The sequence below is a fragment of the Tachyglossus aculeatus genome, chromosome 23 (genome assembly GCF_015852505.1).
Source record: "Tachyglossus aculeatus isolate mTacAcu1 chromosome 23, mTacAcu1.pri, whole genome shotgun sequence".
NCBI lineage: Eukaryota > Metazoa > Chordata > Mammalia > Monotremata > Tachyglossidae > Tachyglossus > Tachyglossus aculeatus.
In genome coordinates this window covers 11,263,437-11,276,650 of record NC_052088.1, presented here as the reverse complement: position 1 = coordinate 11,276,650, position 13,214 = coordinate 11,263,437, and the positions used below count along the sequence as shown (strand labels likewise).

The 13,214-nt window shown below is 41.1% G+C and overlaps 1 protein-coding gene across 2 annotated transcripts in view; it reads right to left on the bottom strand.

Annotated features, from left to right (window-relative positions):
- The window catches only part of AP3B1 (adaptor related protein complex 3 subunit beta 1), a 266,204-nt gene that overhangs the window by 107,404 nt on the left and 145,586 nt on the right, over positions 1 to 13,214 (bottom strand). For both annotated transcript variants that reach the window (XM_038765458.1, XM_038765459.1), the window contains exon 15: positions 3,827 to 4,003. In XM_038765458.1, coding sequence (XP_038621386.1) covers positions 3,827 to 4,003 — 177 coding nt within the window. The remainder of the gene's footprint in view (positions 1 to 3,826; positions 4,004 to 13,214) is intronic.

Sequence of the window (13,214 nt, the reverse complement as noted above, 5' to 3'; positions counted from 1 at the left end):
TATGCATTGCTAAAGCGGCAAATGGAATTTTGAAGCCAAAGCACATGTCCTCTTCTGTATTGGGGAGGTGAATGCTGAGTACTGAGAAGCAGCCATGTGCTAGATTATTAAACTGCTGAAGTGGAAAGAAAGGCATCATTAAAAAAATAATCATATATGGCAAACCCGCTGAAGGGTCTACGTGAGGATAATGAATGTGGAAATACAACTAAAAACATGGCACTCAAAACTTAATCGGAAAAATATGCAGGACATCAAAACATCAGAGGGTATTAGGGGGCTGGCAAACTGCTTCTGCTGAGGTGTGTTTTATGAAGAGATACTGTCCCTGGCATAAGCAGTGTCTGCACTCTGACTGCACTCAGTTACTTTATCCTGAATTATGACCCATTAAAGCAGACACATGAATCACTGAACTGGATTACTGCAAATTATTTGCAGTGCATTTAGCTGTTACTTTTTCATAAAAGCAAGCTGCTGATGCCCTCTAAAAACTAGGATAAAAGACTTCTTCCATTTTTTTCCCCTTCTGCTCAGAGCCTCTAGTAATACTGGTCATTTATTTATTTATGTTAAGGAACAACTTATGGTATAGCAGCTTTTACACCGTAATAAGATTTCTTAATTCAATTTCTGAGTATTCCACATTAACATGCATTGAGATAATTTTAATAATGCTCCAAAATTAAATTTTAACCAAACAGGAGAAAATAGGATGCTTCTATTTTAGGTCCTGATTAATCTACTGAAAAATGCACGGCTTTTATTTAATCGCCATGTACTGTAAGCTCAAAATTATATACTTTGTGCACTGTATAAGAATCTGTAAAGGCACAGGGCAGAATCAGTTAAGCAGTTAATAAAAACCCCCACTTAAATCAGAGAATTTCATATGAATTGAAAGAAAAACACTTTGCCAAAATAATTTATTTTGATGATGAGAACAATTTCGGTCAAGTAATAAACTTCCTTTTAACATTTAACTTAGTTCTATTAATGTGACTATAGAGAAGAATTTAGAGGCATAACATTGCTGCACTGAATTTGGTTCCAAAGAACAGGTGCCTCGAAAACAGAGGTGGTCAATAATGTCAGTAACCACACTGTCGATAAGCTTGTTTAACTATACACTTATGACCACTCTAAGAGTTGAATATTCTAAACATGAGATAAGTGCTTTTATAAATACCACATTTCTACTTCAGGGAATGTGTCTACCATCTCTGTTATACTGTACTCTACCAAGCGCTTAGTACAATGCTCTGCACCCAGTAAATGCTCAATAAATATGACTGATTGAGAATTTAGACAGACGGGGAATTAAAAATAATGCGGGTAGTTCAAAGACAAAATTACATTAATTGAAAAAAGTACCGTTTTCCTACCTAGGTGCATAAGTGAATGAATATTAAATGCATATACTAATTTTAGAATTGAAAAAAAAATCTATTCCCCCCCAAACTGGTACTCTAACACCTCCCTTTTGGGGTTCATCCAATTTTGTCCTATTTCCTAAATTATATTCTTTCCTGATGGAATATAGACTGAATAGTAGAATACCAAGGCCAGGGTTAAGCACTGGAATAGTCAAATTGAAAATAGCCGTTGTCTCACACAGGATTCACAATTTAAGAGGGAGGAAGCTGATGCCCAAAGAAGTTAGGTGGCAGACCCAGAACTAGAACCTGGTCCTGACTCTAGTTTGGGCAGGGAATGTGTCTGTTATATTGTTATACTATACTCTACCAAGTGCTTAGTACAGTGCTGTGCACACAGTAGGTGCTCAATAAATACAACTGACTGACTTACTACCAGGACCAAGCTCTTTCCACTAGGCCATGTTGCCTCCCTCTTTTTAAAAAAAGAAACCAATAGTGTACGGGCTACACGAAGTCTTCAAAAAATGTAGGCAACCTAGCAATCTCCAAGCCACAGTGAGATCCCTCGCTCTGCATCAACTACTATATTCCTTCACGGCAATCCCCAAATGGAATTTGTATAAAACCTGTTTTAAATTTGGCAACTCAACTTTCTGAAACCTAGCAGCATATACTTTTTTTAAACCAGAGTGTACCTTTTTCCTAGCCCTTTCTCTATATGTTAGAAGTGCCATGATGAAGCCATCCATCAGTTGTATTTATTGAGCGCTGATGCATTCAAAAACGATGGTATCACTACATGGAGTTAAACTCCCCATTTCTATTCCATTTTTAGCCCCCAAAGCCCATTTTAATATCAGTAAGGTAATCGCCCCCAAATAATACCAGAAATGAAGCATTTAACACAGCAAATTGTCTTTATTGGACATTAACCAAAAAAAAACCCACTTTTTTTAAGTAAAGAAAATTTCAAGGTGAAATTTATGTATGTTTTATTCAATTGTTCAATCAATGATTTATTTTGATTGCTCTAATGTAAAAATATTTTTATATATCCTCCTTTAGAGTTAAGTTCCTTGTGGGCAGGGAATGTGTGTCACTTCTTTGTGCTTTATTTTCTAAGGACTTACTACAGTGTGCTGACCCAGTGGGCAATCAATAAATACTACTACTATGACTACTAACCCAATTTTGCCAGAATGTGTGTTTTCACTGGGCATTTAGATAGAAAATAATGACAGAATCAGGGAATGTTTTTCTGACATGTCTGCCTGGATACAGCATGACATGGTAACAGAAGAAATGGTAGTTATTATTACTATTACTATTTTATTTAAGTGCTTACTGTGTGCCAAGCACTACTCTAAGCACTGAGATTGATGCAAGATTACCAGGTTGGACACGGTCCTGGTCCCACATGGGGCTCACAGTCCGGGTAGGAAGGAGTAGCATTTAATCCCCTTTTTTACAGATGAGGAAACACGCACGGAGAAGTGAAATGACTTGCTCAAGGTCACGTAGCAGAGGCAGAGTTGGGAATAGAACCCAGGTCTTCTCATCTCAGGCTCATGCTCATTTCACTAGGCCACGCTACTTCTCACAGGTGTGTCATTAAACAAGGGTGGGTACTACAACACACTGGACAGAGCACAATGGGATGTCGAAAGAAACAGTTGTGTGGCACTAGACATTGGGGTGGCTACTGTATACAGGTCTTCCTTAATGCAAGGTTTTACAAGAATGAAAGCCCCAGGTTATACGAGAAGTAGATCGCCTCTCGGTCCTAACTCTAGGCAACTATTATTAAAGACTGCCCTATAAGTATTTTGGTTTTTCAAATAGTTTTGTCCAAATGATATCTCTAAACTGAATGGGGTCGGTGAAAAACTGATCCTCCTTCCAAGAAGAAAAAATGTTTAAGTAAACTATGTAAAACCAATTTTTTGAATTTATAAAATGCGGATCTCGTAAAACCCAAAACATCTGGGGGTTCAGAAGCTTTAAAGGAAGTTATCTGTTAGGCTAGTTGATGAGGAGGCAGAATTCAATCAATCACTTTGTGCCAAGTTTGGCTGGGCCCAGCTCTGCCCGAAGAAGTCACTGAGAAACTTACTGAAAATGGATTAACGGCATTCTTTCAGAGATGAACTGGGTCTTGGTGACAAATTGTAAATAAGGAAATGATCACAATCAACCACTTTAAATGATATCTAGCAGGCTCGGGCCCCTGGCTGAAATGAAGGGTGGGTAGAACTAACCAACATGATTTGGAGAATGATGGCAAAGAAGGTTGCGGCAATTTTTTCTCCATGAACTCTTCAGGGCCAGAAGCCTGTTCTCTCCAAATCTACTGCTCTAGAGTTTGAAGAAATAGTCACTCTGTGAGGGACAATACTTGGACTATAGAGAGGACTAAAGTTTCAGAGGGAGAGTTACTCAACTTTTACCTGTTTGGAGTTGGTTAAATACAGTTTGGCTCCCAGATTTAAAATCTGCAATTTCACAAGGTCATCTTCACCGGTGAAACTCTTAGCCATCTTCCTCAAGACATCAGGGGCAATCTTGGGGACTCGCTCACAGTTTTCTCCAATTAGCCAGAGTATACTTGCTCTAGCCACAGGAACCTATGAAGAAAGAAGAAAAAAAGGAGTCTAAGAGATAGTTGTAGCTCACATTTCTACAGAAGGAAGTTTTGTGCCAGACAGATTTTCATGCTCTGAGAATTGGCTCCATTCCATTATTCATATAAATATTATAGAGTATTTATATTAATGTCCGTCTCTCCATCTAGTCCATAACCTCATTGTGGGCAGAGAATGTGTCTACCAACTATGTTACATTGTGCCCTCCCAGGCGCTTACTACAGTGCTCTGCACACAGTAAACGCTCAATAAATACCATTGATGACGACGATGTTGATTTGAATCATCTGTAAAATGGGGATTCAATACCTGTTCACCCTCCCTTTTATATTGAGAGCCCCAAAGGGATTGTGTCTGACCTGATTATCTTCTATCTACATCAGTACTTACTATAGTGCTAGGCACATAGTAAATGCTTATCAATCAATGGATTTATTGAGTGTTTACTGTGCGCAGAGCACTGTAATAAATGCTTGGGAGAGTACAAGAAAACGAAGTTGTTAGGCAGGTTCCCTGCTACAAGTAGTTAATATTTCAAGATGCAAGTGGATGGAGGGTCTAAGTTGGTTTCGACTCAACATTACAGAAAAATTCCTTAACTCTAAACCACACTGACCCTTAAAAAAGTAGGACTTGGGCAGCCCCACACACACACCCGCCACAATGGATCAAAGGATATATACAGTTGTTAGCAAAGGATAATTAATTACAAAGAAAGGTCAATCAGCCAAAAGGTCATGAGTAAACATAAAATAATTTACAAGCAGAATACTTAGAAACAGAGTGAACCTGTTTTACCATCTGAGATGGAATCATCCAGGTTTTTCTGCAGCGGGCTTTAAGCAAAGTTCAAAGCTTCTCATTCTGCAATATCAGTAAAACTCAGGGGCACATTTTGGTGCCTCGGTTGCTTTGGAGAGCTTTGCTTTGGCCACGGCTTTCTGGTAAATGAGAGTTTGATTGTAAACAGACATGACTGGTACGGTACTCTGCATCCCTGAGTGGTTCTAAGAACAGAGTATGACGTGATCCTTCCTTGCATTATCTGTGGAACACCTAGCTCTTTTTACTCTGCTTTCCCCTTAGCTTTGGTGATCGACTTTTATATTAAACAACTTTTCTCTTCACAAGAGCCGTAAATGGGCAGTGAAAGCAAAGGTTAAAAGGTGCATCACAAATGTAATAATGTAACAAATGCCAAAATGGAACAAAAACTGGGTAAGGTCCAGCCAAAGAGTGATTAAAAGATGAGTCCATTGTAACATATTGGCCATTAAAATTCTACTGAAGCATACTTTCCTACGATCTCCTACTTGATCTCCATATTTATTCAGCTTTCTTGCTGAGCTTGTCATGGGCAGGGAATGTATAAGTTAATTCTGTTGCTTTGTGCATAGTACAGTGCTCTGAGCACAGGCGCTCAAATACCATTTATTGATTGACCACTTCTATATTTTTCATCAATCCCTATTAAATGGACATTGTGCAATTTTTAATAATTGATTTCTCGGAAACATTTTTATTTTTAATGCTTCACTCAGAGAAGTTCCCTCTTTCTGGATGAAAAAAAAGGGATAAGCTGAAAGTGTTAACTATGTGAGAAAGGGAAAAGCAGCATGGCCTCCCAAAGGAAAGCGGCTGGGCCTGAGAGTCAGAGGACCTTACTTATTGTGTAATTTGGGGGTAAATCATTTATTTCACTTCTGTGCCTCAGTTCCCTCATCTGCAAAATGGGGCTTCAATAACAGTTCTCCCTTCTACGTAGACTGAGAGCCCCTTGTGCGACCTGATTATTTTGCATTCACACATTCAATCGTATTTATTAAGCGCTTACTGTGTGCAGAGCACTGTACGATGAGCTGGGGACAGTACAATACAATAATAAAGAGTGACAATTCCTGCCCACAACGAGCTCACAGTCTACAATAGGGGAGACAGACATCAATACAAATAAACATCTATCCCAGAGCATAATACAGTGCTTAGCACTTAAGACCCTAGGGACCATCTCTATATGTTGCCGACTTGTACTTCCCAAGCGCTTAGTACAGTGCTCTGCACACAGTAAGCGCTCAATAAATACGATTGAATGAATGAATGATTATCATTATAATAATAACAACAATGGTAAAAATAATAAAAAAAGAAGTCTTATATCCTATAATTCCAATTCATCCCAAATTTTCTCTTTTCAAATGTTAATTCTTGAAGAAACAGCTTTTTTTAGAATATCTAGTCTCAGTACAAACTGAAAAAAAAAAACCAGGTCATTAGCACCTTTGGAATTTTATGTTGACTATCTATAGATCCCTTTTGTTCAAAAGGGTCATGGTCAAAGGGCAAAAACATGTTCTTGGGGAAGGGGATCCGTTCTAGAATCTGAGACTGAGGACACAAGAAAACATGAAATGCTAGAAACACATATTATCCTACATGAGTGCCTAAGTATTTTAAGGATTGTGCTTGGACTGCATTTGGGAAGTAGAAATAGGTATATTCACATCAAATAAAAACTTTCAAATGCCATTAAAAATCTACTCACGCAGTGTGATATAACTGATACAGTTTCTATACACTGATTTCAGAAGAGAGAGAGGTTATTTCTAATGTTCCAAAGGTTACACTGCATTAAGACCTTACTCCCAATCTATTATTTTAAATTGGGCTAAAGAATAGTAATTGAGTGGTACATTAAATTTTCCAGTATGGGAGCAGTTCAAGTTGCCTGCTGTACTGATGGATACCTCTAAATAAGAATATATGGGCAACTTCAGATTTCAGTTATGCTAGATTTATTTTTCTTAAATATTTCATTACATTCAGCTTAAAAATTTGAATTTTTCAATACTCCACCATTACCAAGTACCCTGCTCAGGGTGGTTTGGGTCCAGAGAAGCCTTTTAAATGTATGATTTTCCGTTGCAAATAAAAAAATTACAAACCCGTATTTGAGCAATAGAGCAAGAGAAATTGGTAGAACTCAGAAAATAAACTAAGTCTCAAAGTGTGAAAGTAACTAAAATTCGTTATATGCTTCCCCTGCTTCCCTTAATAATGGAAATCTGTATACCAAAGAGTACCAATTTGTACTCTCAAATTTGTAATAGGAACAGCCTTTCTGTGAATATCTTTTGATAATTGACAGCTTAGCTTATTCAGAGGTGCTTTGGAAGTAAGATTCCTAGGCAAATAATCCATACATTAAGAACAGTTTTGTGCAACTAAGTCCAATGTCAATTAGCTCATTTTCAGAATCAAATCTTGAATAGTTACTTAATGAATGCTATGTGGGAAACTGACGAACCCAATGTTTCTGTGTCAGTGCATTCTTTTAGGGTCAGAATCACATAATATCTTCCGATTTCTTTTCCTCCCTTTAAGCTTCTCAGCTCTCAACCGGGCAGAGGGCGATTATGATATTATGGTCATTATTTTCCCGATGCTCCAAATCAATGAAAAATAGCCAACAAGAAATACAGCCACTTTTCCATTTCCTTAGCTTTTTTTCTCTCTCAGCGTAAGTAGGAACCTTGAACTGACAAAAAAAAAAAAAATAATCCAGGAAATATTTTCATTAGGTAGCCCTGCTTTGCATTATCCTCAGAGGCAAACAAGACTGTAAATTATTTTGCCTTATTCTTTATTCTACACGCCCTGAGGAAGTGGTTAAGTGCACTTTTCCAACTAGGAGGCTGTTTCTGCTGCCATTTTAACCCATTAACTTGCCTGAAAAAACAAACAATGATGCCTTAGTTACCTGCAGCCGTCAGAAGGAGACGTCTAGAGAGATTTTACAGATCGCTTTTGAAGCTCCTCAATGAAAAAGGCATTTTACCCTAAGCTTATTCCACAAGACAGCATTCTTCCAGAAAAACCCACAAACATCAATTTTATTTATTAAAAATCATCAAGGAAGAAAAAGCAGCGGATGACCTGAACAGCAAATTGGACTTACTGTTCTGTGCTTAGAACAGTGCCTGACACACAATAAGTACCGAACAAATACCATTATTATTATTCTGCATCTAGAACCAGTATGCTTTAAAATCTAAACTGGATTTAGGGAGAAGTGAAGGGGGAGAGGGTAAGGAGTAAAATGTCAGGCTGTAGAAAATTAACTGCTCCAGAAAAATAGCGGGACAACACTACTGTGGGACCTTTCAGTTTTATGTCCACTCTCCGCACCTGTAGGCACTTTAATCAATCGTATTTATTGAGCACTTACTGTATGCAGGGCACTGTACTAAGTGCTTGGGAGAATATGACACAACAATACAACACATTCCCTGCCTAAAAAGGAGCTTAGGGTCTAAATACTTAATTGTATATAATCAATACTATGGACCACTTTTTACCAAGAATACAAAAGAGGAAAAAGATCTGATTCCTGTTCTAGCGGTGTTACAATGGGGAACACACAAAGCAATTTTTTAGCTAAGAGGAAGAAGAAAATAGAAGGATGGGTAGGTGAATAAGAACTTAACAGTAGAGTATGTAAATCTTGGGAGCAGTAGTAGTTCTAGAATTTAAGGGCTTATGGGGTGCACAGGACTGTACTTGGTGGCAGAAGACAATACACATATGGAAATTGGACATTCATTCATTCATTCAACTGTATTTATTGAGCACTTACTGTGTGCAAAGCACTGTACTAAGCGCTTGGGAGATACAGATTGGCAACATATAGAGACGGGCTCACAGTCTAGAAGGGGGGAGGCAGACAAAAAAACAAAACAAGTAGATACGTGTCAATACCACCAGAATAAATAGAATTACAGCTATAATAAATAGAATTTTGACCCTCAGAGGACTCATAAAAGTCTTGCTTTAGTTGTATTCAGGCCCTTCAGAAATCTCGCCTCATCATCATCATCATCAATCGTATTTATTGAGCGCTTACTGTGTGCAGAGCACTGTACTAAGCGCTTGGGAAGTACAAGTTGGCAACATATAGAGACAGTCCCTACCCAACAGTGGGCTCACAGTCTAAAAGGGGGAGACAGAGAACAAAACCAAACATAGTAACAAAATAAAATAAATAGAATAGATATGTACAAGTAAAAAAAATAAATAGAGTAATAAATATGTACAAACATATATACATATATACAGGCACTGTGGGGACGGGAAGGAGGTAAGATGGGGGGATGGAGAGGGGGTGAGGGGGAGAGGAAGGAGGGGGCTCAGTCTGGGAAGGCCTCCTGGAGGAGGTGAGCTCTCAGTAGGGCCTTGAAGGGAGGAAGAGAGCTAGCTTGGCGGATGGGCAGAGGGAGGGCATTCCAGGCCCGGGGGATGACGTGGGCCGGGGGTCGACGCTTCCTCCGGGAGGCTACTCCTGATTAATTTTCTCCCAACCTTCACCTCTACATTGCCTAGTGGATAAAGCACAGGCCTCGGAGTTAGAAGGCCCTGGGTTCTAAACCTGGCTCCGCTACTTTCATTCATTCAATCGTATTTATTGAGTGCTTACTGTGTGCAGAGCACTGTACTAAGCGCTTGGGAAGTACAAGTCGGCAACATATAGAGGCGGTCCCTACCCAGCAATGGGCTCACAGTCTAGAAGGGGGAGACAGACAACAAAACAAAACATGTAGACAGGTGTCAAAATAGTCAGAACAAAGAGAATTAAAGGTATATGCACATCATTAACAAAATAAATAGAATAGTAAATATGTACAAGTAAAATAGAGTAATAAATCTGTACAAACACATACAGGTGCTGTGGGGAGGGGAAGAAGGTAGGGCGGGGGGGATGGGGAGGAGGAGAGGAAAAAGGGGGTCGGTGTGGGAAGGCCTCCTGGAGGAGGTGAGCTCTCAGTAGGGCTTTGAAGGGAGGAAGAGAGCTAGCTTGGCGGATGTGCGGAGGGAGGCCATTCCAGGCCCGGGGGAGGACGTGGGCCGGGGGTTGATGGCGGGACAGGCGAGAACGAGGCCCAGTGAGGAGATTAGCGGCAGAGGAGCGGAGGGTGCGGGCTGGGCTGGAGAAGGAGAGAAGGGAGGTGAGGTAGGAGGGGGTGAGGGGATGGACAGCCTTGAAGCCCAGGGTGAGGAGTTTTTGCTTGATTCATAGGTTGACAGGCAGCCACTGGAGATTTTTGAGGAGGGGAGTAACATGCTCAGAGCATTTCTGGATGAAGATGATCTGGGCAGTAGAGTGAAGTATAGACTGAAGTGGGGAGAAACAGGACGGGAGATCAAAGAGGAGGCTGATGCCGAAATCCAGTCGGGACAGGATGAGAAATTGAACCAGCAACGTAGTGGTTTGGATGGAGAGGAAAGGGTGGATCTTGGCGATGTGGAGGTGAGACAGGCATGTTTTGGTGACGGATTGAATGCGTGGGGTGAACGAGAGAGCTGAGTCAAAGACGACATCAAGATTGCGGGCTTATGAGATGGGAAGGATGGTAGTGCCGTCTAAAGTGACAGGAAAGTCAGGGAGAGGGCAGGGTTTGGGAGGGAAGATAACAAGTTCAGTCTTGGACATATTGAGTTTTAGATGGCGGGCAGACATCCAGATGGAGATGTCTTGAAGGCAGGAGGAGATATGAGCCTGGAGGGAGGGAGAGAGAGCAGGGGCAGAGATGTAGATTTGTCTTGTCTGTTGCGTGACCTTGGGCAAGTCACTTCACTTCTCTGGACCTCAGTAAGCTCATCTGTAAAATGGGATTTAAGACTGGGAGCCTGAGGTGGGAAAGGGACTGTGTCCACCCTGATGAGCTTGTATCTACCCCAGTGCTTAGAACAGTGCTTGATAGAGTAAGCACTTAAATACCATTACTATTATGTACTCCAATTCAACCACATCAGTTTACATACCCTACCTATTCAAGTACTTCTAGCCGTGTGCTGTGGGATTATAATATTCAGACTGATGTACAACACGGGTATAATTTAGGGCTTTAGGAAAATACTGCTACGGTTTCTCTCTCTTGCCCTTATTCCCTAAAACTGAATTTTAGATTAATGAGACAAGGGAAGGGGACTGGCAGTTCCACGCTACACATGCTGAACGTGGCATATCTAGCTACTCAGCCTCGTGATGATCCTTCCAGATACGTGGGATTTGGGGATTTCTAAATTGTGTCCAGTTTGAAGACGTCCACCTCAGAGGCACATAAAGAATGTCGGTCTCTCCCTCTAGACTGTAGGCTTGTTATGGGCAGGAAATGTGTCTGTTTATTGCTATACTTTACTCTCCCAAGTGCTTATTACCATGCTCTGCACATAGTAAGTGCTCAATAAATACTATCGACTGACCAATTGACCCAGGCAGGGGAACCATAGGGACTCCAAGGCATCGGATTGGGCTTTCAGAGTTTCCACGGCAACCCAGATCCCCAAGTGGCAGTGGCACTGAGTACAAACCTTGCCCAACAAAACGGCATAGCAGTGAGGTTCAGCGGCTGGTACCTCAACAAAATGGGGTTACTTTCTATTCCCAGTCACTGGTGCCTTGGAATTCTGTTTTAAACTCTCTGCTTTCACATTCCATAATTCCAGTAATGAGAGATGTTTTGGACATCCAGACGATTATTACTGGGTAGAGCATTTCTGCTAGCTAAGTCTACATGAAAATGGAAGACCGAAGGGCAGTCTGAATAATGGCAACAATTCATTTGTGAACTTTTAATATACTCAACAAATACGACTCTAAGAGTATTAACCTTGCTTTCAGTCTTCCAAACCAACTCTTCTAAATGACTCCTAAGGCTCTTCCACAAGAGTGAGGTAACATTTCAGCTCGGATGACACCTCGGAGAAACACTGCTCTAAATGATTTTTCTTCCCGGATCCAGGGTCCATTAGGCACCTTATCACTGAAAATGACAACCTCATCAGCCTCACACAAGTGAAATTTATAACAACATTAATACAACAAATTTGGGGCCCAACCTCAAAGGCAGATACAATTAGCAACCAAATGAAAGGCATCCCAACACTCCAATAAATTACAGAAAGAAAAGAGTCTCTCTTCTGTTGTCAAATTCATCGGGTGCCACATAGTTTTCTTCCTTCGATTGACATCTCTTGGTATCATATTGAGATGGATCCAGACTAATCACAGTGCTGAAATGTTTCTGAGCAAGTAAAACTTGGCAAGCAACTGCAGAACTGCAACCTGACTGAATGCTAGATGCCTCATTCTGCTTAAATTTCAATCCCCACTACCAGGAACTAGGGGACAACTACGGTGAAGAGTCAGCTTTGTTTTCATTCCTGGGACTGAAAGACTTATGTCACTGATGTCATCATCGTATGCAGACTTGATCCTGGTAAGGACATCTGCGGTCAGGACTCAGGGTTGCCCTAAGAGGAGCAAACACTTGAATCTGAACTGCGCTACATAAAAGTTTAACCCCCTGCAAATCTCTCAGCCCCCATCCCTTCACACCTTATTAAAACCTTCTTCCCCTTCCTTACTGCAATCTTTTAACAGCTCACTCTCTCCAATGAGTCCTTCCCCTCTGCTCTCAAAACACGTCATCCTAAAAACCCACCCTAGACCTCTCTGCCATGCCCAGCTATCTCCCTCCTACCATTTCTGCGCTTAGTACGGTGCTCTGCACATAGTAAGCGCTCAATAAATACGATTCAAAGCCACAGTCTGGCTGCCTGGTGAGAAGAGTTTGGGTTCAGGTGACGCCCTGCTCAGTCAGAGGCTTGTTTAGCTTCAGCCGTCACAGGTAGGCCGGCCCAGTGATCAGGTTAGACTTTCCAGCCCTCTTGGAGTCTGGACCTGGGAGCGCTGCGTAGACTAGTCGAAGGCACATAGATTTGCTCCATGCCGAGCCTGGGAGTCAGGAGAACCTGGGTTCTAATCCTGGCTCTGCCACTCGTCTGCTAGGTGACCTTACTTCACTTCTCTGTGCTTCAGTTCTCTCATCTGTAAAATGGGGGTGAAGACTGCAGGACAGGGACTGTGTCCAGTCGATTACCTTGCATCTACCTTGCATCCCCCCCCCGCCCCCTTTTAGACTGTGAGCCCACTGTTGGGTAGGGACTGTCTCTATATGTTGCCAATTTGTACTTCCCAAGCGCTTAGTACAGTGCTCTGCACACAGTAAGCGCTCAATAAATACGATTGATGATGATGATGATGATTCATGATTTCTGTCCAAACTCCTTGAAGGAGTTGTTTACTTCTGCTGACTCAAATCTCTCTCCTCCAATTCCCTTCTAGACACACACTGTA